The 24,579-nt window shown below is 61.0% G+C and overlaps 1 protein-coding gene across 2 annotated transcripts; it reads left to right on the top strand.

Annotated features, from left to right (window-relative positions):
• The first annotated feature begins 2,662 nt into the window (after positions 1–2,662).
• Positions 2,663–23,842, top strand: SEMA3F (semaphorin 3F). Of its 2 annotated transcripts, XM_056501475.1 has the most exons (19): positions 2,663–2,809; positions 5,760–5,923; positions 14,052–14,212; positions 14,379–14,441; positions 14,860–14,979; positions 16,256–16,336; positions 18,365–18,458; positions 18,774–18,893; positions 19,828–19,967; positions 20,057–20,171; positions 20,359–20,428; positions 20,535–20,679; positions 20,792–21,014; positions 21,821–21,909; positions 22,195–22,236; positions 22,400–22,557; positions 22,637–22,704; positions 23,132–23,265; positions 23,338–23,842. In XM_056501475.1, the coding sequence occupies exons 2-19, from the start codon at positions 5,812–5,814 to the stop codon at positions 23,746–23,748; spliced, it is 2,346 nt and encodes a 781-aa protein (XP_056357450.1). In that variant the 5' UTR covers positions 2,663–2,809; positions 5,760–5,811; the 3' UTR covers positions 23,749–23,842. The 2 variants fall into 2 exon arrangements, with proteins under 2 accessions (XP_056357450.1, XP_056357451.1); XM_056501476.1 differs by lacking the exon at positions 16,256–16,336.
• The last annotated feature ends 737 nt before the right edge of the window (positions 23,843–24,579 follow it).

Here is a 24,579-nt window from a genome sequence, read left to right as displayed (position 1 = left end):
AGGTATAGGGATGAGAATGGGGTGGGGATGGAGATAGAGATGGGGATGGGAGTAGGAACTGGGACAGGAACAGGAATGAAGACAGGGATAGGGTGTTGGGTCGGTGGCAAGTATGCACCCCAGGCCTGGGGCAGGGGCTGAGCAGGCAAAAAGCAGCTTGCAGGAGCTGGAATAGGCAGGCAGTCACCCTCAACCATGGCATGGATGTGGCCACGTCAGCACTTCCCATCCCTGGTGTTGGGGAAAGAGCTCGTGGAGTGGGCTCAAGGGTCCAAGGGTCAACGCACGAACAGAGGATGCAGTGACCCACCCCTCAGAGAGGCTTGCAAGTGTAAAGAAGCTGGGGGCCAATTAACCTCACTGGCTAATTAGGACAGGAAGCCACAGGCTTAAACTGCAGCAGGGGAGAAGGAAGTTACGGGAAGGCTGATTTATAACTATGGGGACTTGGGAGAGTTAATGGCTCAGTTCTGGGTTAATGATACACCGGGAGGTCCAGGACTCTTTCCGTGCCAGCAAGCCATGGATCATGGCGATGAGAGCGGATGGTGGGGACCCAGCTGTTCCTTTGTGGGTCTCCAGGACACCCACACTCGATCTGGGGGCCAGGTTTCGGGAGGGTGGCCCGGGGCAGGGCTGGATGCTCCCTCTCCTGCCTGGCATCGCCCCAACACAGCCTGAGGGAGCACCCGCAGCCCCCCCAGCAGCAGGCAGGTTGTGGAGAGGGGCTGAGAGCAGCCTCCGGCTGTGGCTGCCCCACTTTAATTTGCTGCCAAATGTGTGTCACCACCCCCAGAGCTGAAACCAGAGCTGCACCGGAGCCCAGTGGCTCTGGAGTACCTGGGGGGGCCGGGTGACCTGTCACCACCACAGCCCAGTGTGCCGAGGCACCGGAGCAGGGGACAAGGTGCCCCAAAGCATCATCCAGCTCACCAGCTGCCAGGAGAGAAAGTGAGACTGGAAATTCAGGACAGCCTTTGTGTTTGGACCAGATCACGAGAGACTGGGGCTCTGAGGGGAAAATAAAACCTCTCCTTAGAAATTCTTTTATCCCAGGGAGCTCCCGCGTATCGTGTTTCGGGCCATTTATTTGTGCTGCTGACTGAGGCCATTGCTGCTGCCCTCCCGCACACAGAGTGGCTGGTGATGAGAATCCGGCAAACTCCTCATTTTTCAGAGGAAGACACAGGAGATGTGTGAGGGTGAAGGACGGCGCCAGCTTATTTCTGTGGAGCCATCCCTGGAAAAAGAAGAGGCAGCACGGGGCAGATCACAGTGGGGCTGGGAGCAGACCCCCCCTCTGCCCCCTTCTCCAGCACCAGCAGTGCCTGGGTGACAAGGTGACCCTGCCTGGGTGGAAACCCTGCCCTGCAAACTTTCCCCTCTTCCTGTGAGGTAACTAGGGGAATGGAGAGGCACTGGGGCTGGGCAGGGACCTGTGCTCAGGGGAGGAATTTTTCCAGCAGCAATGTCTGCTTGTGGGTGGCTAGTGCTTTCCATTCCTTGCTCCTTGTGCCTTGTGCCTTGGATCCCCCTGCCCTGCTCCTATCCAAGAAGCCTGGCTCAGAGGAAATGATGTGGCTTAGATCGGGGCACCTTCCGCTCCAGCACCCGTTGTTGTGGTTTTTCAGCATCCTTAACGCCTCATTACCCCATTTGGGAGCAGGTAAGCAGAAAGAGAGGCTACAAACCTCTGGGTGGGACCTCTGAGGCCAAGGGGGGAGGTCCTATTGGGATTAGGGGGCATGGCTCCAAGCTCTGTGGTGCTCGCAGAGGGCTGTACCCACATCTGGATGAGGAGGCCGTGGCAGAGGCTGCCAGCTTGGCAGAAACAGAGCAGGGCAACTGAGACATGTGCCGGGCATTTAGGGGACTCCAAGGTGTCCCCTTGAGGCAGGAAGGACCAGAGCTGAGCCATGGAGCTCAGCTGCACAGCACCTGCCAGTCATTGCCTTGGGTGTGAGGCGGGGACCGTGCTGGGCAGGGATCCAGGGACCGTGCTGGTGAGAGGGAGAATGGTCCCGGGGAGGGATACCCAGGAACCAGCAGATCCTGGATGCCAGGGCACACGTAGTGAGCTGGGATCACCGGGTGCCAGCAGGCCCCAGGGCCGCGGGATGCTGTGCAACCAGAGCGGACAGGGGGCACCTGCCTGCCCTGGGCTGGAGGCCGGGGCTCACCAGTGAGGGTACCCGGGGTGGGGGCGGCAGAACGAGCAAGGTGGGGCCAGGGACGGCGCCCCACTCCCAGCATTGGGAGATGTCATGTCTGGGAGACGGCTTCGGTTTCTCAGCGGAGCCGGAGCTCTCACAAAGCCGCCGACTCGCCGGGGCTCGGCTCCCCGCAGACCCCGCCGCCCCGGGCCGCCCCCCGCCGCGGCAGACAAAGGAGGGACGGCACTCATTTATCCGCCTCCTTCCCGGGACCGGCGGCAGGGCGGTGGGCTGCGGAGGTGCGCCGAGCCACCGGCGGGCCGGCAGGGCGCGGCGGGGCATCGCCTGCACCCCGCAACAAAGGGCCGGAGCAGGAGGTGAGCGGCGGGGGCGGCGCCGGGGCTCGAACCTGCGGCCCGGGGCGCTGGGCGTGGCCGGGGGCGTGGCTATGCAAACGACGCCCCCCGCGGCGGGCCCGAACGGGGCCCAGTGGGCGCCGGGCCCCGCCCGGTGCTGCCCCGCCCCGCCCGGCGCTCACGGGCCGGGGCCGCGGCGGCAGTCGCGGCCGAGAGATGGCGGGGGGCCGCGGGACCCCGGCGCGGCGCTGAGCCCCGCCGCGCTCCTCAGCGCCCCTCCGCCGCCGGGACCCCGCCGAGGTAAGAGCGGCGGCGGGCGGCGGAGCGGATGCCCAGCGCGGGGGGCGCCCCGGGAAAACTTTGCGGCGCTCGGAACTCGCGCGTGTGGGTCTCCCCCGCCGCAAGTTGCCGGTGAAACGGGCAGGTGGGACTTGGGCTGGTGCCGGCGGTGCGGTGCTGGGACCCCATCCCCGAGCTGGCGGCGGCGCGGGGTGCGCTGGGGACCCCCGCTCCCCGCCTCGCAGCGCGGTCATACCGCCGTGGGGGGACCCTGCCGGTGCCCCTGCTCCCGGGAGCCGCGGCTGGGCAGGCGCGCCCCGGTCCCGCTCGGGGCGGAGGGGCTGTCGCAGAGCACGGGGGCTGTGGGGAGCTCCCGGGGCATGGGGGTTGCGGCAGGGCTCGGCGGCGAGCGGGTGCTCAGGGAGGGGGTGCCGGAGGACACTCACACGCCGGAGAATGGCCGGCACCCTGGAGCAGGCTGCCGGAGCCCGGCCCGGTGGGACGGCGAGCCCCGGCAGGACCGGCTGGGGCTGCGCGGAGCTCGGCCGGGCGGGGGGCGCAGGGGACAGCCGGCGCTCCCTGGGGACAGGCCAGGCGTACCAGAGCGCAAAGTTGTGCAAAGTTATTTCCCAGGTGCGCGGGGCCGCGCTGGACATTCAGCGTTATTGTATTATGTTATATTATTTTTTTATCCCTATTTTTCCCCCCTTCCCACTGATGGCACCGCGCGCCGTGGCCGGAGGTGGGCCAGGTTTCCCTCCCTCTGCCTATCCTGCCTCTATTGCTTTTCCCTCCCAAAATATTTCCTGCTCTCTCCCCAGGCCACAGGGAGCAGGCGTGCGGGCAGCCCTACCCCCTAGTCCCCCCGGGGTACTCCCGAGGCATCCCCTCAGCCTTCTTTGGGGGTTCGATCCCCAAAAGGAGCCCCTGTTCTAGACGAGAAAATCTTTCTCTAATTGCTTGGGCTCGGCGGCGCTGGGTTGACCAGCATGGGGAAAGGGGGATAAAGCGGGGTGGGATTTTGATCTTCCTGCGGCAGCACAAGCAATGGCCAAACTTTAATTGGTAAAAAACCCCTCCAAGCCCAGATAGCCTGGGGGCTGGAGGACAGGAATGTGGCCGCTCTCCCCTGGAGTTCTCAGTTTTCCCGGAGTGCAGATGACCCTGGAAATGGAGATTTCCTGGCCAAGGTGCACTCCAGTGGCCCGTTTCCCTTTTTGCTTCCTTGGAATTTGCCTTTCCCAGCCGGGTCTGGGTGCCCCCCACTCACCGCCGGCCCTTTCCCCTCTCCTCGCCCTGCGCTTGCTGCGCTCCCCTCCTCTCCCTCTTTTCCTTTGTTTGCCATCTCGCTCCCAGTCTCTGACGCGTACGCCGCTCCATCCAAATGCAATAGTAGGATTTGCCAGAATTATTTCCTAAAGCTGCCGGGGAGAGGGGGGAGGTTTGGATGGAGGGGGGTTATTTAACTGCAACCAACTGGAGTTTTGGCTGGTGGAGGAATTGGGGGTGCAGGCTGTCCCGGTCTGGCGCTGATGGGAAGGGCAGAGCCTGGGAATGGGTAGGAGAAAGGGGAAGGCAGCCTGAAAAGGGACCGAATACCAGTACAATGGAACAGAGCTGGGTGTGCTCAGGGGCAGAGGAGCACATTGAAGTATTTACTGACCCCAAAGGCAAGAAGGAGAAAAAAAATGCATAGCGCCAGGGAGCAGCGGTGCCACCACACTCGGGGTCTTGCCCTGCTGCTGGTGACAGTGCTGCTGCCCTTGTCCTGCCCGGGCCTGGGGCTGGCCGTGTGGGTGCTGTGCACTGCAGGAGGGGCCAGCCAGACCACCGGGTGGGGTGCGGGATCGCCCTCCTCGCAGCTCAGCATCTCTCTCCGGGGTGCCCCAAAGGGTTCCCACCATCCGTCCCGCTTTTTTGGGTGTGCCTGTTCCCCGTGGGACTGTGTGGTGGCAGCTGGCAAAGCCCTGGAGGGCATGGCTTCCTGGGGGTGTCACATTGGGGGACCCCTACTCCCACAGAGCTGGCGCCCTTTGGCTGGACTGCCTGGACACTCCCCACATGCCTGAGCCCACCCGGCTACCGTGGCACAGTGCATCCCACCCAGCCGTGCAGCGCCCTGGGGACATGAGGGGCTTCCCACCGCGGGCCTCCTCCCAAATCCTGCTATGTGCCCTGGACACCCCCAGGAAGGTGCTGCCCCGGGGAGGGGCCCGACCCAGGGCCGGTGCCCCCCGGAGGGGCAGTGGGGTGCGCGGGGGCCGCTGTGCGCCGTGCCGTGCCGGGTGCGTGTGTGGCTTGCTGGAGGCAGCTTGGCGGACTCCGCTCAGTGCCGGAGCCCCAGGGAGTCCAGCTGCCTGGCACACAGGCAGGGCTTTTTTTTTTTTCCCCTCTTCTTTTTCTTCCTCTTTTATTTATGAAAAAAAAAAAAAAAAAAATCCTTTTTTTTTTTTTTTTTTTTTTTTGTACGTTCTTGGAATAATGAAGTCCAGATTTCCTTCATGTTGGAAAGATTTGATCCCAGCTCTGTTTGCTGTGGCTTTGCTGGGGGCTGGGAGGAGAGGTGGGAAGGCAGGGGCTGGGAGCAGGACCCCTTCGGCTGGCAGGGCAGGGGGAGCCAGCCCAGTGGGGGGCTGGGGATGCTGCAGCTGAGGGGGGTGTGAGGAGGGATGGAGGGATGCTACTCACCTGGCCAAGGCTCACCAGCTGGGGTGGAGGAGGGTGCTGCAGCGGCTCTCAGCGCACTTGCCTCGCCCTACGTTCTCACCAGAGAGGTGAGGCTGTGGCCCCCAGTTTGTGCCCCCCACCACCCAGTCTGTGGAGCAGAGTTCAGCCTCCCAGGGCTGGTTTCCAGTCCTGCCTGGAGGATGCTGCGTGCCAGCGGGCAGTGGAGAGCGGGATGTGGGGCTTGTGCCCCATGGGTGGTGGGTGCAGTGAACTGACATCCCTCCCCCTGTGCCCCCCTTGGCAGGCTCGGCTCCCCCAGGCTCCCTTCGCTCTCGGCGCCCAGGCGCGTGCCCACCATGCCCGTGGTCGGTGTCCTCCTCTGGGCCACCCTGCTGACTCTGGGCTGGCGGGCTGCCCATCCCAAGGACCACGGCTTCGCCACCCCCAGGGTGCAGCTCTCCTTCAAAGGTAAGAGTAGTCTGGTTGTTGGAGTGGTGGTGAGGGTGGGACCCCAAGATGGAGGAAACCACGGGCACCCCCAGTACAAGCTCCTTTTCCTCCTCCTCCTCGCTCGGGGGTCATCAGCAATTTGCACCCTCAGAAATCTCCTTGGGGATCCATATCCAGGTGTGGCTGAGCTCCCAGTCTGTACCAGCACATGCAGGATTGGGGGGCTGGTAGCCTGCCAAGTCCCCCCAGTATGCTCCCTGTGGTGGGTGGGTGGCTCCCTCCATCTGGCAGAGCTGGGTGCTGAGGTGCAGGAAGCCCCCCCGGCAGCACCCCGATTCCAGACAGCAGCTTGACGCCACCCCGACCCCCCCAGCTGGTATTAACGCCTGGGAGCTGGCAGGGAGCCGGGAGAGGCAGGAGGGGAGGGTGCTGGGTGGGGGGAAGGGGCTTAACCCTTTTATACCGGGGCTGCTTAGCCCACCCAGCCACTGTAGGAGGTGTGGGGGGACCCCTGGGTCAACTTTGGGGTGCACATTGATGGAGGGGTTTGTATTCAGCTGCTGTTTTGAGGTTGCTGAGCAGGGCAGGCTGGGGCTGAGGCAGGTCCCAGGGCTGCAAACCTTGAGGAGCGGAACGGAAATCGTTCCTGCTGGGGGCTTGCCTGCTTGGATGTGTGTCAGGAGGTGACAGACGCGAGGAGTCTCATGTCTGCCTCCCCCTGAGGTCCGTGGGAGAGCTGTGCCTGTGCTGCCTGTGCCCCTCCTTCGCTGTGCCTTTGCCCTCTGGTTTGCCATACTGTACCTGCACACCCGAAATGTGGTGGCAGAAGTGATGGTGAGCACAGCAGAGCCAGGCAGGAGGGGCCGGGGGCTGACAGCAAACGCGGTGAAGCAGTAATAGCCACGGGTGTTACAGGCTGGTCTTGACAGAAAAAAATGGCTGGTATGAAGAGTCTGGGGACAAGTTCAGGCTGGAAAGCAGTGAGCAAGTTCCTCCCCAGAGGCAGGCGCCACTTTCCTCTCCAAACAGCGTTTTTGGAGGGTTTTGGGGGCTGCTGGGGCACTTTAGCTGCTGTACAGATGCCTCCCCACCTTGGCTTAAAACACCTTTTCCTCACAGCCGTGGGGAGGGGAGGGTCCAGCAAAGTCTCAGCTGGACCTGGTGCCCACCACCACAATGTGCTCCAGGAGTGAGATTAATTTCAGATAGGCATGGTTAAGCTTGCTGTGCTACAGGTTAGGGGCTGGATTTGGGTTGGTTTTTTTTGGCCCCAGCTGGTTGGAGCAACGATTGCTGGCTGTGCTCAGAATCTCCAGTCCTTCTCCCTTCTGCCTGAGGTGGTCTGGGATCTCCCTGCCCTGGCTGCCTAGAGGTAGGATTTGTTGTGGGAGAGAGGCTGATTTGCGCTGGCATATGGAGAAGAAGTGCCAGTGATGTGCTGGATCCAAGCACATGGAGGTTGGGAAGGGTGCCCTCGCCTCTTTCCTGCCTGTACTCTGACAAGGGTGGCAGTGGGGGAGAATTTTCCCAGGATCTTCATTGAGGGCTAGCTGGGAGCCACACACCAAACTGCTGATGAGCAGCTTCTGAGCTGATCATCTGCATGCAGCCGTAGAACCATGAGATACAGGGTGACAGAGGCACTTTGTGGATGGTCCAGCCCCTTCTCTTGCCTGGAAAGGCAGGGATGATACCCAGGTGCCTGGCCCCAAATCTCCCAGTGCAGCTGCAGACAGTGGGGTTGGGTGTGGTGGGTCTGGGCTGGGGGACACTGGTGTGATGAGTTTCACTGGGCTCTGCTGTCAGGGGTGGCTGTGGTGCCACAGGGGACCAGGTGCAGTCACAGCTGCTGGGGTTGGGGTGTGGGTCTCTCCCACAGCACCCTCTGGCTGAAGCATCCCAATGGCAGGGTGGGATGGAGTTGGCCTTGCGGCCAGGGCGCTGGGGAAGGAGCCACCGTGTCCCCAAGTGTGTGCCCCGGCGCCTTGCCGGGGCGGCTGCGCTGCCTGGAGCGCTGCCAGCTGCGGGAGCGTCTCTGGGTTTGTTTGCCTTCGCTTGTTATCGCGCACCAGAGGTTTGTCGCAGCTCCCCGGGGCCTGCGTCATCCTCCGCGGAGCCCCGGCGTCTCTGAGTGCATTAAAAAAAACACATCTATAAAACACTGGAGTGATAGGAAAGGGGTGGGAGCTGAGCTCCCGTGCCCTGCTGCGGGGTGACGGGCTGGGCAGGGTCAGTCCTCCCCCCGGCCCGTCACCCTGAGGTCTCCTTACGTCTGTCCTCCTCTCAAGGCTTTCCTGTCCGAGTGCCGGCAGGAGGAAGGTGACCAGCATGGAAAGAACAGTGCTGGGAGCGGCTCCGGCACAGCTCCCTTTTGCCAGCAGCTCTTCCCAGATCCCAGCCCAGTGCTGGCCAGAAATAGGGTGGATATTTTTAATCATCTCCGTGCTAACAATTCACTCGCTCCCCACACTGCTGTACACATCCTGCGGCCCCCTCTGCTCTGGGCCTTCCTCTGGGCCGGGGGCTGGGGCATCACAGAAGCTGGCCCATTCCCCACCAGGATGCAGGAGGTGATGATGATGATGGTGGTGGTGGTGGTGATGATTCATCCCTCCGTGTCCTGCTCCCTGTCCAGCATGGGAAAAGCGTGCGGGAAGGAAGGGTGGGCTCTCGCCCCGCATCACAGCGGGAAGCCCTCGAGGTCAGGGCACTCCATGGGGTTTCCAAACGGGAGCCGCTCCCCCAGTGAGGGGAACAGCCCTGCTGGCACCTCTCGGAAAAGCTGTGGCTGAGGTCCAGCCCGGGGCAGCCCTGGCAGGGAGGGGTGGGGTGGGAGGCAGGGCAGTTCCTGCGGGGGTAAAAAGTTACTTAAAAAAAAATGAATTGAGAACGGAGTCTCCTCTGGGCTCTACTGCCAGCCCCCTGCATGGCCTTGCTCCTGCCTGCCTCGTGCCTCAGTTTCCCCTCCCACCCTGCTGGCATCTCTGCCGGTGGCCAGGAGATCCCGGTACGCTTGATCCGGGCCAGGGGGTGGCAGATGGCTGGAGAGGAGCCCGGACAGGGGACCATGTCCCAGGCGCCCTCCTAAGCTGCTGCAGCTGTGGGCACTGCGTGGCGACAGCAGGATGGGATAAACAGGGCGGTGCGAGCAGGGCCAAGGGCTTAGGGACAGCCAGTGCTGGGAACACTGGCACTGTTGGTGCCCACCCTGGCGGGAGTGCCCCGTGCTGCTCCTCAGACCCCATAAAGGTCATGGGGATGCCGCAGTCCCCTTTCCCCCGTGCCCTGAGGGGCGGGGACATGGGACTGAACCCTGTGACCCCTAAGAGGATTTCCTTGGCTGGGACAGTGGGGGGCTGCGGCAGGGCCCCTCCACCCGCTGGGACCGGCTGCTGCTGGGGCTGAGCTCCCTGGCTCCGGCTGCAAAGCTCCATAAGCTCCTTAAACCCTCCCCCCCAAAAAACCTTGTGCAATTTCAGCCCCCCCAAGCCTGTATCTAATAAGCTAGTTATCCCTCAAATTAACAATGCTCCTTATGGAACAGCACGGCCCTTCCTGGGGTTCTGGCATGGGTGTTCTCTCCACTCCCGTGCCGCTTGGGCACAGAGCAAAGGGCCTGGAGCAGCCGCAGTTTCCACCCGGCACCGTGCCCTCCCCTCAGGGCCTGCGGAAAGAAATAATGTCCAAACATTAAACAAAAAAGCCCAAAGAGCAGTGGGTTGGGGCACCTCGGCTCAGCATTTCGCTTTTGGGGTGATTAAAGTCTCTTTTTTCTGAAGTCAGGCTCTTTCCTGGAGGGGGTTTCATGCTGCTGGAGCATCCCCCGACCCAGCCAAGAGCCGGGTCACCACTGCAGAGTGATGCTCGGTGGAGACGGGGTTCCCCCTGCCAGCACCGCTCGCTGGGGCACATCCACACACCGGCACTTGGGGCAGGCTGGCCCGGGGATGAATCAGCGGTTTTCGCTGAAAAATGTGGATTTTCCTTTTTTTTCATTTTTTTTAATTGTTCTTTGGCTTGCGGCCGGGCTGCGGTGGCTGCGGGGAGCACCCGGCCGGCACCTCTTTCATCCCCAGGGGTTTGACCCGGGCGGCTGCAGCACCTGTCCTCTGGCACGGGGCGATGCTCCAGGGGGCTGGGGATGATCGGGGGTGGGAGGCAGCAAGCGGGAACAGGAGTCATTTCATCTCCCAAGCCCCTGCAAGGCAGCTTCGGTTTCCTCCCACCTGTGAATCGGTTAAATGGGAAAAGAGCTTGGCTGGGGGCCACGGAAACTCTCTTATTACATGTAATTAGCTTAATTACATCATAAATAACCCATCAAGGGGTAGCGGAGTGACGCTCAAACAAATAAGCAATTCTGCTTTCATCGGACGACCCACCCAGCTCTTTGATCAGCCCCAATAACAACAAATGCTTTAACCACGAGAGGGGACACATCCAGCCTCCTATCCCTCTCCTGGCATCGCTCCCCATCCTGCCCCTCTGACGCGTACCCAAAAAGCTGCATCTCAAATTTCAAGGAGGGAAAAAAATTAGTAGTGAACAAAATTAAAATTTGGGGCACGCTTCTAAAATTGTGGGATAAAACGCTGCAGGATGGAGATGGGATTTATCCCTGCTGTGCCAGGCTCCCTTGGGATCAGTGCTGGGCTTCTCCATCGGCATTTAAAGTGAATTCATTCTTCCCCGTGCAAAGAAAGGGCTCCCGAAAGGCGCTGGCTCCGCCAGCCGGGCGGGGGGTGGGGGGGTAGGGGGGCGGGAGTGCGGTTATTGAATATAAACACGCCGTGTAATTTACATGCTAATTATGTTGAATGCGCTACAAGCCCATAATTAGAATCTAATTAGGTGAGAGCGCCTGTAATTGGTTTTGGGGAATGCAGTGATGGTGCACCTGGGGAGGTGACCCGCTCGGGTCGTAATGGCATTAACTCTTCATGCTGGTGCCCTGGTGATGTTTGGGGGGCTCGGGGAGGATGTGGGGTGCTGGGGTGGAGTAAGGAGTCCTTCGGGGTGCTCGGTTTATCGAGAATCCCCAAAATTTCCCTTTTGCTTTGGAGGTCAGCACTGGTCTCCGTGCCAGTGGGTGATGAATAGGGATCCCGTGCCCGATGGGGGCCAGTAGTGGCAGGCAGCATTGGTGGACAGCTGCCGGAGCTGGGAATGCAGCCCGAGATTGGCATGGCAGGGGAATTTGGCTTTGCAGAGCATGCAGTGGGGCGGTGTGCCGCGGGCAGAGCAGCATCGCTGCCAGCCTCGGGCTCCTGCCGCCGGCATCACCCGAGGGCACGGGGTAATTGCAGCTCAGCGCCGCAGGACACAGCACGATTGCGGGCAGGCGAGTCCCGGGGGGCTCGGTGGGCGCTCCGTGGAATGGGGGGACGGTCCCCGGGGAGGCCACCCTGGCTGCGATGCTAGCGGCTCCTGGCTCCGGTGCGGCAATTAAAACGGGATTAGGCTCCCGGCCAGGCGGGAAAGCTCTGCCGGTGCCGGGATTGGCAATGGCGAGGCAGGAGGGAATGTGCTCGTTGGGGCGCATCGGCTAATGAGCCACTGCTCCTGCCTGGCCGGGCCCCCTGCCCCACCCCATCCCCGGGGACACCCCACGGCTGCTGGGGCAGGTTGGGGGCACAGTGACACTGGGGGATTAGGCAGTGCGATGGAGGTTTGGCAGGTCAGAGGTTGTGGCAGGGTCTTGCCGGCGCTGCCATTGTCTTTGGAGAGGGCGTTACGGGGCAGCGGGTCCGTCACTGCCCTGCTCTGGGAGTGCCCCTCTGATCGCTGGGCCGTGGGGGGCTGAATGGAGCCCCCAGTGGGGGGGCCAAGCCCTTTGTGCTGCTGGCCCTGTCCCCTGCCAAGCCCTGGAGACGCCCATCCTAATGATGTGGGATATCTACGCCTGTCACTGACATGGAGCTCTCCACCAGCAAGTTTCTTGGTGCTCCAGGATCCTAGGGCTGTTGGTGCTGGTATCCCCAGGCTGGGCAGGGATGACAGATGAGGGGCTATCCTGGCATGGAGGCTCTTGTCCAGTTTAATTGCCATCCCTGTCTCTGCCTGCTCTGGGTGTCTTTGTCCTGGGTGGGAAGCATGGGTGTACAGTTCTGTCATTGGCAGCTGAGGACGAGCTCTTCTGCTCTGCCTGTGTCACTCAGTGCCAGAGCCACCCTGCCCTTGCCTGCTCCCGAACTCTGGTCCCCACCAATATCAGCATCACTCTGGGGGAGGCACCAGCACGCACACAGAGTGTGGGGCACACACCTGTACACACTGTATGGGCCAGTGGGGCAGCTTCAGGACACAGGACAGGCAGGGACAGCCCCAGTGTGCCATGGCACAGTCAGGGACTGCTACAGGACAGGCTGGGGACGCCATGGGTGGCGTGTGAACCAGCACCAGCAACAGGGAGCATCTGGAGCCCAGATGGGCCAGGCAGGAGGAGGAGCCTGCCGTGGGTGGGTGGGTGAGCGGCTCCCTGGCCCCCCATCCTTGGCACGGTTCCACTGCACCTCTGCCACGGCCCCCTTCCTGCAGCCCAGTTCCAGCCCCTGCACATCCCATTGTGCTCGTCCTGGCCGTCCAGCCCTGGCAGAGAGGCAGTCCCCAAGCAGGGGGAGGCTCATGGCACGTCCCATGGCGCTGTTTCCTAGCTCTGACGGGTTCCCACACTGTGTGTGAGCACTGCCTCACCGCCATGCCTGTGCGTCCAGCAGCTGCACACTGCCCACTGCGGGCTGGGGAGCACTGCTGCCAGCCCTGAGACAGAAGGGGTGCCCTCGATGGGAGGGGACCCTGGGGACACCCGTGGGACATTGCAGTCCCTTGTGCAGCCAGGAGGTCAGGGACATCTGCAGGCACTTGGCCTCCCGCTGGGAATGGAAGCTGGCTGCTGGAGCCATGCCCAGTGCTGCCTGGAAGCCAGTCTGATGCTTCCTGACACTGACCTGTGGAGCCCTACTCCACTCCTCCCCAGGAAGGGAGGTCCCCAGAGCTGCTCCCGGTGCCTGCACAGGGCACCCCTCTGCATGGAGGGACAAACTCCACAGGGTGAGGGTGCTCATTGGATCAGTATATCGTGGATGTGGCATCCGATGGCTATTGGTGGCACCTGATGGTTGGCTGTGGCATCCAAAGACGATGACACCTTTTATAAGAGTGGCATCTCCAAAGGGATTGGCTGCAGAGGCTGATGGCATCACGTAGAGGTGGCATCCAATAGCTGTTGATGGCATCCTAAGAGAGCAGCACTTCTGAAAGGAAGCATATGGGGAAGATGATGTCCCGTGAGGATGGCATCTGATGGCTTGGAGTGGTATTCCAAGGGCTGGCATCCAGGGCAGATGTCATCCCGTGGAGGTGGCATCTGATATTTGGGGTGGTATCCAAAGAGGGTGACACCTTCAGGGGGAGTGGCACTTCCAAGGAGTGGCATCTCCAAAGAGGTGACCTCCAGGACAGATTGTATCTTTTTGGGGCAGGGTGCTCTGTCTTACTCATGCCCTGGCCCCTGCCGCGTGGTTCTTGGCACTGGCCCACATCATCTGCAGCACTTCTGCCTTCCATCTGGCTGCCTTATTGCACTTGTGAATATTCATGACCCTCATTATCCTCTTTCACTCCTTGCTCCCACACTTAGGCTAAAAATAACTTTCCAAGGGGGGTTGGGGTGTGTGGGGTGGGTGGGAAGCTCATCACCTCCCCTGGAGCTGGTTCCTTGGGGTCCCAGCTCTCCCATCCTGGGATCCAGAGGCTTGACTGGAACATGGGATCACAGTGCAGGAGCAGGATGATGCTGGAAATTCTGGGGGCTGTGGTCTCTGGGCTGGGGTAGCAGAGAGCCCTGGCCTCCTGCCCCATTTCAATGGCAGCCTCAGCTCCCTGCAGTGGGCTGCTGGATCACCTGAGCCCAGGTTCTGATGAATTCTCTTCTGGCCACTCTTCTTTGTCCCAACTGGCCATGAGTACCTCTGTCATTGTCCCTTGTCCTGCTTAGAGGTGGCAGTATCATGGTGCTCACGGGGTGGAAAGTGGGCGCCTCTTTTCATGGAGTGTCTTCCAGCTGGGCCCAGGCTTGGACTCAGGGATGAGACTGGCAAAGACACGGGTCTCTGGGGTACTGACACCTTCCCCTTTCCCCCTGTAGAGCTGAAGGCGACGGGCACAGCACACTTCTTCAACTTCCTCCTCAACTCCAGCGACTACCGCATCCTGCTGAAGGACGAGGACCACGACCGCATGTACGTGGGCAGCAAGGACTACGTGCTGTCGCTGGACCTGCACGACATCAACCGCGAGCCCCTCATCGTAAGCTGCCAGCACAGGGCGGGGGAGCAGGTGGAAGGGGGCAACTGGGCACCTTGGGCACCTTCTGGGTGCCAGGGCAAGAGCTCAGTGGGAGTAACTGGTGCTGGTGGGGAAGTGGTGAGGCCAGGTGAGAGTCCTGGTCTCCCCTGGATTGGTGTTTTCATAGATCCATTGGCCCGCGTCCCAGCAGAGGATCGAGGAGTGCATCCTGTCAGGCAAGAACAGCAATGTGAGTAACCACCATCAGTCCTCTTGTGGTAGTGGAGTGGGGCTGGTGCCTGGCCCTGAAGGGGGATTCCTATCCCTGTATCCTGCTCTGGAAAGGCCACCCCCTAGGATGTACAGCTGTGTCGAGATGGGGTGGTGCTCCAGGGTGTTGCAGTGTGCTGTCACCCATTCTGTTCCAGGCAGCACCTGGAGGGCTTTCTGGGCAAGCAGAATGCCAAGCTCCCCATGCTGCTTCCTCCTACCAGCCAGGGCTGGGCTCTCCAGTTTGCAGGCTTGTGGCCCACGCCAGCCCCTCGTCCATGCTGTCCCATGCCACGTGCCATCCAATGGCCTGTTTCACCCCATGCCCACGCCAACATGGCTCCACCACAATCTACAGCCCCCGTGCTTGGGTTGATGTGTTCTGCTGTGCTTCCCAGGGGGAGTGTGGCAACTTCATCCGCCTGATCCAGCCCTGGAACCGGACTCACCTCTACGTGTGTGGCACTGGCGCCTACAACCCCATCTGTGCCTTCGTCAACCGCGGGCGCAAAGCCCAGGTGAGGGGCGGGAGGGACGGGGTGCTGAGCTGGTGTCTGGCACGGTGGTGCTGGCACATCCACCAGGGCACTGCAGTGGGGTGGGTGCTTGGCTCAGCTCTGCTGGCTGCTGGGGGAGGTTGGAGGCTGCAGGTTGTGGGCAAGGGCAGATGGGGGGTGACCGTGGCTAACAGTGTTGTGCTGCTGAGCGGGGCCAAGCCATCTCCACAGACCAAGGACTTCTCTTCACCCTGGAACTTCAGCTTCAACACAACGTGCCCTCCCACCCTGCTGGCTGCAGCCACTGCTGGATCTCCACGGGGACAAGGGACATGTCAACCCAGCTTCCCACTTGCTGCCAGGCTGCTGAGCCCCTCACCATAGATTCCAAGGATGCCAGCACCAGTGCTGCACGGGAGAACCGTGCAGGGATTGTGCCATTGCCTGTGGCTATGTCAGGAACATCCCAGGATGGATGTCACCCAGCACCAAGGACCGCAACATGCAGTCAGAGGGTGGCATCAAAGCTGCATGCCACCAGGCAGGATGTGTGGCAGACAGAGGAGCCTTTTCAGGACAGCCTTGGAAGGGAGTCAGTCTCTGCAAGTAGCAGCTGGAGTATCCCAGGGGTCCCATGCCCTGTTAGGTGTCTGTCCCCTCCACATTGGAGTGACAGGTCACAGGCTGTGTCTTCTCCTGAGGCTGGAGAGGGAGTCACCTGCCGAAACTGGGGGAGGATCACGGCGCTGGATGTGAAGGATGGGCATCTGCCTCAGAGCCCTCAAGCCTGGCATGGGCACGGAGAGATGTGGGTGCTGCTCAGACCATTCCTGATTGGGATTGGATTGGGACTGAACTGGAGACTGACAGCATATAAGAACCTAGGGTGCTGGTGCAGTCCAGGACAGTACTAGTTGTCCAGCAGAGTCACTGGCAGTGTGGAAATGTTCCAGTGACCCCCTGGTGCTAATAGCTGTGGTCCTGAGGCATTGCTCATTGCACAGGAGGAGCAAGGTGGCAGGTGCCATTTTTGAGCCCCCAGGTGTGAGCCCAGCCTGGCTGGCTGTGGGCAGCCATCTCTCTGCTCCTACCCCATGCTAGGGCACCCCAGTTCTGTGGGAGAGAGCAGGATCCATCCTTGAGAAGGTCCTGCTGGACCATCAAGGAACCCAGGCGGACAAGTGCTGCTGCTCATTGGGCCTCCATCAGCCCAGCTCTTTGGGTCCCGTGCTCACCCCTGCCCTGGGGGGTCCTTCCCCTGCCGGTGCTAACTCTGTGCCCTGCTCCTTTTCCCCAGGGGTTCCCGTCGAGCCAGCCGGGAGGCCGGGAAAGCAGATCCACCGCCAGCCCCCTCAGCCCGAGACCAGCACAGAGCAAGGTGGGAACCGGTCTGGGAGCCCGCCGCAGCGCCCACCTGTGCAGGGGCACCCGGGGCCGCGGGCTCCTCCATCCCACTGGCATGTTTCTGACCCCGGGCCGTGGGCACCCCGCCATCCATCCCTCCCCTCCCAGCACAGCACCTCCCGGCCACCGGCCTGGCGTCGGCTTTCCTTCTCACTAACTCCTTCTCCTAGTCCGTGTAGGATCCCCCCGTGGGGGACACTGTCAGGGATGGTGGCTCTCCACCCACCGCTGGCTTTGGCTGACTCCAGGCTTTCTGTCCCTTGGAAGTGGGGCCGTGTGTCGGCAGAGCCACAGGGCTTGGGATGATTCAGGGGAGGATGCCGAAGGGATGTGCAGATGTTTGGGTAGGGCCTACACAAACATTACTGAGCAGCTGCTCACCTTGCCCCAAGAGGGATTTGTGTCATCCTGGCAGGCAAGTGCACTCAGAGAGGTGACAGCATCGCTGGCTTTTGGGAACACCCCAGTGTGCAGCCCACCCTGACAGTGTCACCCCCGAGTCTCTCCCCTCCGGACTAACATGGGTCAGTGCATGGGCTGGGGAGCATGGGGGACATGGGCACCCCAGTGCAGCCTGGGGCTCCCCTAGCCCCTCAGGTGGTCGAGGGCAAAGGGTGATGCTTGGCAGAGAGCATCTCCCCAACTGCAGGCAGCCCTTGCTTCCAATTTCCCAGCTGGGAAAATGTCGCTGCCATTTTAGCCCCTTCAGGTCACCCCAGTTCCTCTCTCCCTTTTGGAGAGAGGGTGTATGTCCTCGCAGGAGCTCCCTGGGGGCTGCCAGCACATGCTTCCTGGCAGCTCTGGTGCTTTTCAAGGTGTGTTAGCCAGACAGCAGCTCCAGCACCACAGTGGCTCCTGTGTTGCCTGACCAGGAGGGTTGAGATGATGCAGCCAGTGCCAGGGCTGTGCTGGAGAGAGAGAGGTTGTCCATTTGAAGCATTTGCCCACTTCAGAGTGGCGCCAGCATTGGGCAGAGGCATTTGTGATGGTGATGGTGGCACAGATTGTGCAGTGCTGTGATGGAGATGGCAGAACATGGTTGTGCCCATCTCTGGGCTTGGGTGCCCCAGGAGGAGCTGGTGTGAGCAAACCGTCCAGTGGAGATGCTCATGGTGAGATCTCAGCCCCTCACCCCCTCTTGTTCTTCCCAGAGCCAGTGTTCCACCAGGACCCTGCTGGCCTCTCCTGTCACCATGTCCATCACCAAAGTCAGGGCACAGGGCCGGTGGGCATCTGCCTCATTTGGTTTCTTAAGGTCCCGACCATGCCCAGGCTCCCCATGGACACTCTGTGCTGCTGCTTTGTCTCAGCTGAAGGTGGTCCTTAAGCCAGGGTGAGGAGTGACTTGTCTGGGCCAGCCTGTCCCTGGGTGCCCCCAGCCAGCACTGGCAGAGGATTTTGAATGTGCCCCAGAGGGAGAGTGGATCTTACTCCTGGCTGGGAATGTGTGATGGTGCCAGGGATGGCCATGGGGAAGGCAGAAGTGACAGTAGGAAGGCATCCCATGGAGCAGACAGCATCTGAGGAAGAGCCCTGGAAAATGGCCCCTGCCGAGAGAAGTACAGTGGGTCCAACAGCCGAGCTGTGCCGAGCTGTGCTGAGCTGTGCTGCAGGCCAAACCCTGCCTGCTGGAGCTGCTGGAACTGTGTGACCTTGCTGGGCAAGCGGAGATGTGCAGCACAGCCAGCTGGAGTGAAGAGGCAGTCAGAGCGGGACTTTTTCCCAGACCTGGGGGATGGATGTCCCAGTTCAGCCTGATGGCCCAGTCCAGTCTCCAAGTGGTGGAGGGCATGGAGAACCACCCAGCATCTTTGAAGGAGTCGCTCACAGGAGCTTCAGCTTCTCAGGAGACCTGCAGACCTGTTGTGTGGTCCATCCACATCTGTCCTCGCTGCTGTGCTCCATCCTGGAGGAGGCTGCCTCTCCTGGTGGGCTTTGGGACCTGTCACATGAATGGAGGGGTGAAAGTCTAACCATTTGCTCTATTTGCTTCCTTCTCCAGGATTATATCTTCTACTTGGAGCCAGACAAGCTGGAGTCGGGCAAGGGGAAGTGCTCCTATGATCCCAAAGTAGATACTGTCTCTGCATTAATAAGTGAGTCCTGTGGCTCCCTGGTGTCAGTGCTTCCTGTACTAGACAGAGGGAATATGCAGGCAGGATGGCACAACTGCTCCCACCAGGAGCAGGATTCCTGCTCTGCCAACCCTGCCTGCTTCAACTGGCCAGACACCTGGCCTAGCAGAGGTGGGGATTGTGGTTACAGACCAGTGCTAACTTCTCTGGGATGGTCACAGGCCGCCGTGGCTCTTGGTTGCCTGGTGGCTACTGGCCAGTTCTGAGGCTGGCAGTTGAAGAAGGTGGGTGGATGGGATAAGATGGGGATTCCTGGCTGACCTCTGCCCTCTGCAGATGAAGAACTTTATGCTGGTGTCTACATCGACTTCATGGGCACGGACGCAGCCATCTTCCGCACCATGGGCAAGCAGACAGCCATGAGGACAGACCAGTACAACTCCCGCTGGCTCAATGGTGAGTGCAGGTGGCACTGACCCGGGTGCCCTGGGGACATCAGGGCTCCTGCCCTGGAGATGAGACCTGTCGTGTGGTCCTGCATCCTTGTGCCGGAATAGAGACAGCAGCCAGCATGGGGAGATGGATGGATGGATGGATGGATGGATGGATGGATGGATGGATGGATGGACGGGCGGATGGATGGGCTGATGATGGATGGATGAATTAGATGGATGGACGGACGGATGGATGGACGGATGATGGATGAATTGATCATAGATGGATGGATGGGTGTGAAGACAGAAGAGCAGGGATAGCTGTTGGGGCAGTGACAGACATGCCTGGAGCTTTGCTGGGCAGTGGGAGCAGACTGGTGAGAGATGGGGCTGGCTCTGGCAGTGTCAGTGCATGGGTTTCTGCAGTGCTGAGATGTCGACCGTGTCGCCTGCAGTCAGTGACCCCGAACGTTCATTGTGCCCCGGAGCACCCCTGCCTGCGGGGCAGCAGCTGAATAAACAGAGCAGAGCAGATGGGATGATCCTGCCGGGCCGAGGAGCCTGCGGGGTGGTAACCTGAAGAGGAGGAGCTGTCAGCACTGGCTGGGCACTGGCTGATGGATGGCAGGGAGAAGCTTCCTGAGAAACTTCCATGCTGTGTGGTTCCTTCCTGGGGGGAAGACTGGTTCCCACCACCTTGTAGAGCTGATGTATCTGTTCAACTGTGGACCTCGGGAATGCTCCCAGGTTCCCCTGGGATGCTTCAAGCCTCTCTTGGTGCACTAAAATCACAAGAAGCACCCAGTTCCTCAGATGCAGCTCTCACCCTGTGGTCACAGCAGTGTTTTTCCAGGAGTGGGGTGATGCTGCAGCAGAGGGGGGCTCAGCACCCTGCTGTGGCATGGAGCAGGAGTGCCACTGGGCTGATGGTGCCATGCTGTGCTGTGCCATTCCAGACCCAGCCTTTGTCCGTGCCCAGCTCATCCCAGACAGCAGCGAGAGGAATGATGACAAGCTCTACTTTTTCTTCCGAGAGAAGTCAGCTGATGCCCCGCTGAGTCCTGGGGTCTATTCCCGCATCGGGCGCATCTGCCTGGTAGGTGTAGCGGGGGGCAGGCAGGGAAGCAGGCAGGGACGTGGGCAGGGGGACAGGCAGGGCTGAGCGCAGGGGTCTCACTGTTGCAGAATGACGACGGGGGCCACTGCTGCCTTGTGAACAAGTGGAGCACCTTCCTGAAGGCGCGGCTGGTCTGCTCCGTGCCGGGACCCGATGGAATTGAAACGCACTTCGATGAGCTCCGTGAGTGTGCGAGGAAAGGGATGGGAGCCTTCTCTACCCCTGCAGGCTTGGGGGGCACCCTGGGCAGAGCTGGGGACACCCCTGCTGGCCCCTGCCTTTTGCTCTTCCTTGGGTAGCTGCTCTGCCTGTTCCCTGGTGTCCCTGCCCACCTTCCCTGTGGTGATACCTCCCATCTTTCTGTCCCAAGAGGACGTCTTCATCCAGCAGACTCAGGACACCAAGAACCCGGTTATCTACGCTGTGTTCTCGGCTTCGGGGTGAGTGCTGACCCTCCTGGCACAGTGCAGGAGAGGAGGGGGTCTCAGCTGCGTGAGTGTCCTGGCAATGCCATGACAAAGGGTGGCAGCAGATCCTTCTCCCCAGGTCGGTCTTCAAAGGCTCTGCTGTGTGTGTCTACTCGATGGCTGACATCCGCATGGTCTTCAACGGGCCCTTTGCCCACAAGGAGGGACCCAACTACCAGTGGATGCCCTACACAGGAAAAATGCCCTACCCTCGTCCGGGCACTGTGAGTACCCCTGGGCACTGCGGGGAGGTGAGCCAGTGCCTGCCAGGCAGCTGCACCCTCAGAGCTGTGCTTGGTACCACCTTACCGAGCTCTGGTGACATTTGTGCTGCAGTGCCCTGGGGGGACCTTCACCCCCTCCATGAAGTCGACCAAGGACTACCCCGACGAGGTGATCAACTTCATGCGCGCGCACCCGCTGATGTACCACGCCGTGTACCCCACGCACCGCCAGCCGCTGGTGGTGCGCACCAACGTCAACTACCGCTTCACCACCGTGGCCGTGGACCAGGTGGACGCGGCGGACGGGCGCTATGAGGTGCTTTTCCTGGGCACAGGTACCCACGCCGCGCACCGCGGGGAACGCAGCATGCTCGGCACGGCCCCGCAGGGCACGGGCACCACCAGGGCTGGCCAGAGCACGGTGCCCTGCGCCGCTAGAGCGGGGTGAGGGGCTGGGACTGCCTGCCCCCCTGAGTTCCCTGCCCCTCATTAAGGCTCCACACTGTTCTTTCCCTGTCCGATGCCACCCCACAGACTCTGCTGTCCTGCCTAGTGCTTCCCATAGCCCAGCTCCCATCCCTGAAACCAGTGATCTGGTGTGGTACTTCCCATCCTAGGGATTCTACCATGCAGCCTAGTCCTCCACCTGTCCTGTTCCAGGGGCCTCATCATCCAGGCTTATCCTTTCCTGACCCTAGCACCCATCCAATGTGCTTCCTATTGCCCGTGCTAAGCCCATCATTCAGCCCTGTGCCTTTCATGCCCAGTTGCGCATCCCAGAGGTACTGACATCCAGCCCTGGCCTTCCCTGACCTCAGTGCCTGGGGGCAGTATCATCCAGGCTCATGCTTCCCCTGCTCTTAATGTGCATCCCCGAGCCCCCATGATCCATCCTGGGCCTTCTCTTGCCCTGGTGCATGTCCCCATGCTGCTCTGGTGGCACTCTATTGTAGACACAGGTGGTTACCTGAGCAGGCACACTCCATCCCAGATATAGCTGCCTCTCACAGCAGGAGAGAGATGGGGCTGGGCCTGGGGGATCTTTCCTTCCCACAGCCCCAGCAGGGATCCCCTTCACAGACAGGGAGGTCATGGGTGCCCAGGGGTAGCACTGAGCACTGGGCACTATGGTGTCTTGCAGATCGGGGCACCGTGCAGAAGGTCATTGTGCTCCCTCGGGATGACATGGAGACAGAGGAGCTCATGCTGGAGGAGATTGAAGTGTTCAAGGTACGGACTGGCACGTCCTCTATCATCTGCTGAGTGTTCTTGACCCAGCCAGCCAACCCCTTGGGACACCAGCCAGCCCCTTGAGATACCAGTCACTCCCTGGGACATCAGCCATATTTTGGCCAGCTCTGGAGAGACTCCAGGCTTTGGTCCTCCTGCCTGCTACCCACTCACATCTCCCCATGTGCTCTGCCTGCTCCAGCTGCCTGTGGGGGCATCTGGGGTGCCCACCCCAGGGCTGTAGCATCAGTCCAAGCAATCATCTTCATTCCTACTCTTGTCCAGGTGCCAGCACCCATCAAGACGATGACCATCTCCTCCAAGAGGGTGAGTCACAGCACATGGCAGGAGCCTGGGTGGGCAGATCCCATTCCAGGCCCAGCTGTGGCATTGCCCAACATCACCATAGCACCGGAGCAGGAGGTTCACAAGGGCCCTAATGCAGTGGGGATGAGGTGGTATCTCACCCTGTCCTCTCTGTCCCCAACAGCAACAGCTGTACGTGTCCTCGGCCGTGGGCGTGACGCACCTGGCGCTGCACCGCTGTGACGTGTACGGAGAAGCCTGTGCTGACTGCTGCCTGGCGCGGGACCCCTACTGCGCCTGGGACGGCAGCGCCTGCACCCGCTACTCCGCCTCCTCCAAGAGGTACAGGGGTGCCAGGGAGAGGGTCAGGGAAGGACCCCCGTGCCCCAGGCTCCCCCTCTCACCTCCCACCTCCCCACAGGCGGAGCCGGCGGCAGGACGTGCGGCACGGCAACCCCATCCGGCAGTGCCGCGGCTACAACTCCAATGGTGAGGGGGTCTGGGGCAGAGCCTGGCAGCACGGCAGCTGGGAGGGGAGGCTGGGGGCACAGGGCTGGAGCTGGGGACATGGGGATACTTGGTTTTGTGGGTGGTTGTGTGGGAGGATACATGGATGAATGTGTGGGTGGATGAGTGGGTAGTTATTAGAGAGGAAGATGAACATAGATGAGTAGTTGCATTGGGGATGAGAGCAAGCAGAGAGGAATGGGTTAGTTCATGGATGGGTGAACTGGATGGATGGATGGATGAATGGGTATGTTGGGGAGGAGATTGAACACATTTGAATGGGTGGATCTAGAGGGATGAATGCATGGGTGGATAAATGAATGAATGGACACCCGCCCTTGGAGATAGAGTGGGCAGAGAGAAGTGCAGTGGGGAGGGGGTGACCTGGCTGCCCATGGCTCCCCTGCAGCTAACAAGAACACAGTGGAGGCCGTGCAGTACGGTGTGGAGGGCAGCACAGCCTTCCTGGAATGCCAGCCCCGCTCGCCCCAGGCCAGCGTCAAGTGGCTGCTGCAGAAGGACAACAGCGACCGGCGGAAAGAGGTAGGGCAGGGCTGCGCTGGGGGTGCCGGGGGTGCCGGTGCCAGCGGCTGAGCCGTGCCCCTGTGTCCCCAGCTGCGGGTGGAGGGCCGGGTGCTGCGCACGGAGCAGGGCTTGCTGCTGCGCGCCCTGCAGCTCAGCGACAGCGGCCTCTACTCCTGCACCGCCACCGAGAACAACTTCAAGCACACGGTGACCAAGGTGCAGCTCCGCGTGCTCAGCAGCCGCGCCGTCCACGCCGTGCTGGTCCAGGCAGAGACCCCCCTCGGCCTGCCGGGTGCCCCCACGCCCCGCTACCAGGACCTGCTGCAGCTGCTCAGCCAGCCCGAAATGGGACTCCTGGACCAGTACTGCCAGGGCTACTGGCGGCACACGGCCTCCAGCCCCCCGCAGCCGCTGGCTGGCCTCAAAGCCAAGGAGCAGCAGGACCAGAAGAAGCCTCGGAACCGCCGGAATCACCAGCCAGAGACCTATGGGCATACATGAAACCATCATCAGGGACTTTGCTAGCACAGTGGTCTATTTTTCCCCCCTTTTAATATTAAAAATATCTATAAATAAATAAATAAATATATATATATATATATATATACACATCCACGCACACACACACACAGACACACGCGCTTTCCCCTCCTACGGGAGGTGGTATTTATTTGTAGACTGTGCATAGTCACTGGGGTGGTGCTGCCCCCACTTCCCCGCCCCAGGGAGGAGCAAGGACCCCTGAGGTGACTGCAGCCACCCTTCCTCCCTGCCAAGGACCCCCCGATCCTGTTGTGTAGGGACCATGGGTCACCACAGCCACTGTCCCACCCAGCTGGGGCATGGCACCCTGCTGGGGATGGATGTCCTGGTGTGGGAGGAGATGGTGCCCTGGGGAGGGGTGGGATTGAGGTGGGCGAGGCAGTGCCAGATGAAGTCTGCCCACTGCAAGCGGGGCATGGCCATTGTAGCTCCCTGCCTCAGTTTCCCCACAGTAAGGTTATGGAGGAGCTAGTGCTTTCTGTGGGGAAGCTGCAGACCAGCAGGCAAGCTGAGGAGGAGAGGGTATGTGGCTCTGTCCCCTCCTTGGGGGCTTGGCAGGGGTGAGGTGGGACCCCAAGGTATGACCGAGATGTTCAGGCAATAATGGGGTCTTTGGATGGAGAAGGGAAGGAGAAGGGGCCATGCTGGTGTAAAACCTCGAGCGGCTGCTGGTGCTTGGTGACAGTGGCACCCAGGGGTGTTTGGGGCACCCAGCCCATCAGCCACCCTCTCGGGGCACCCCGGTGGCTGTGGAGGGTTGTAAATAGTTGCACGTGGGAAAGAGGGGTG

The sequence above is a fragment of the Oenanthe melanoleuca genome, chromosome 12, assembly GCF_029582105.1.
Source record: "Oenanthe melanoleuca isolate GR-GAL-2019-014 chromosome 12, OMel1.0, whole genome shotgun sequence".
Lineage (NCBI taxonomy): Eukaryota > Metazoa > Chordata > Aves > Passeriformes > Muscicapidae > Oenanthe > Oenanthe melanoleuca.
This window is presented reverse-complemented; position numbering and strand designations above follow the sequence as displayed.

Bases quoted from the DNA above. Each gene is read 5' to 3' on its own strand.
- SEMA3F (XM_056501475.1), top strand. From the start codon at position 5,812: ATGCCCGTGGTCGGTGTCCTCCTCTGGGCCACCCTGCTGACTCTGGGC. The intron at 22,237-22,399 runs GTGAGTCACAGC...TGTCCCCAACAG, and splicing joins TGACCATCTCCTCCAAGAGG to CAACAGCTGTACGTGTCCTC. The intron at 22,705-23,131 runs GTGAGGGGGTCT...GCTCCCCTGCAG, and splicing joins CCGCGGCTACAACTCCAATG to CTAACAAGAACACAGTGGAG.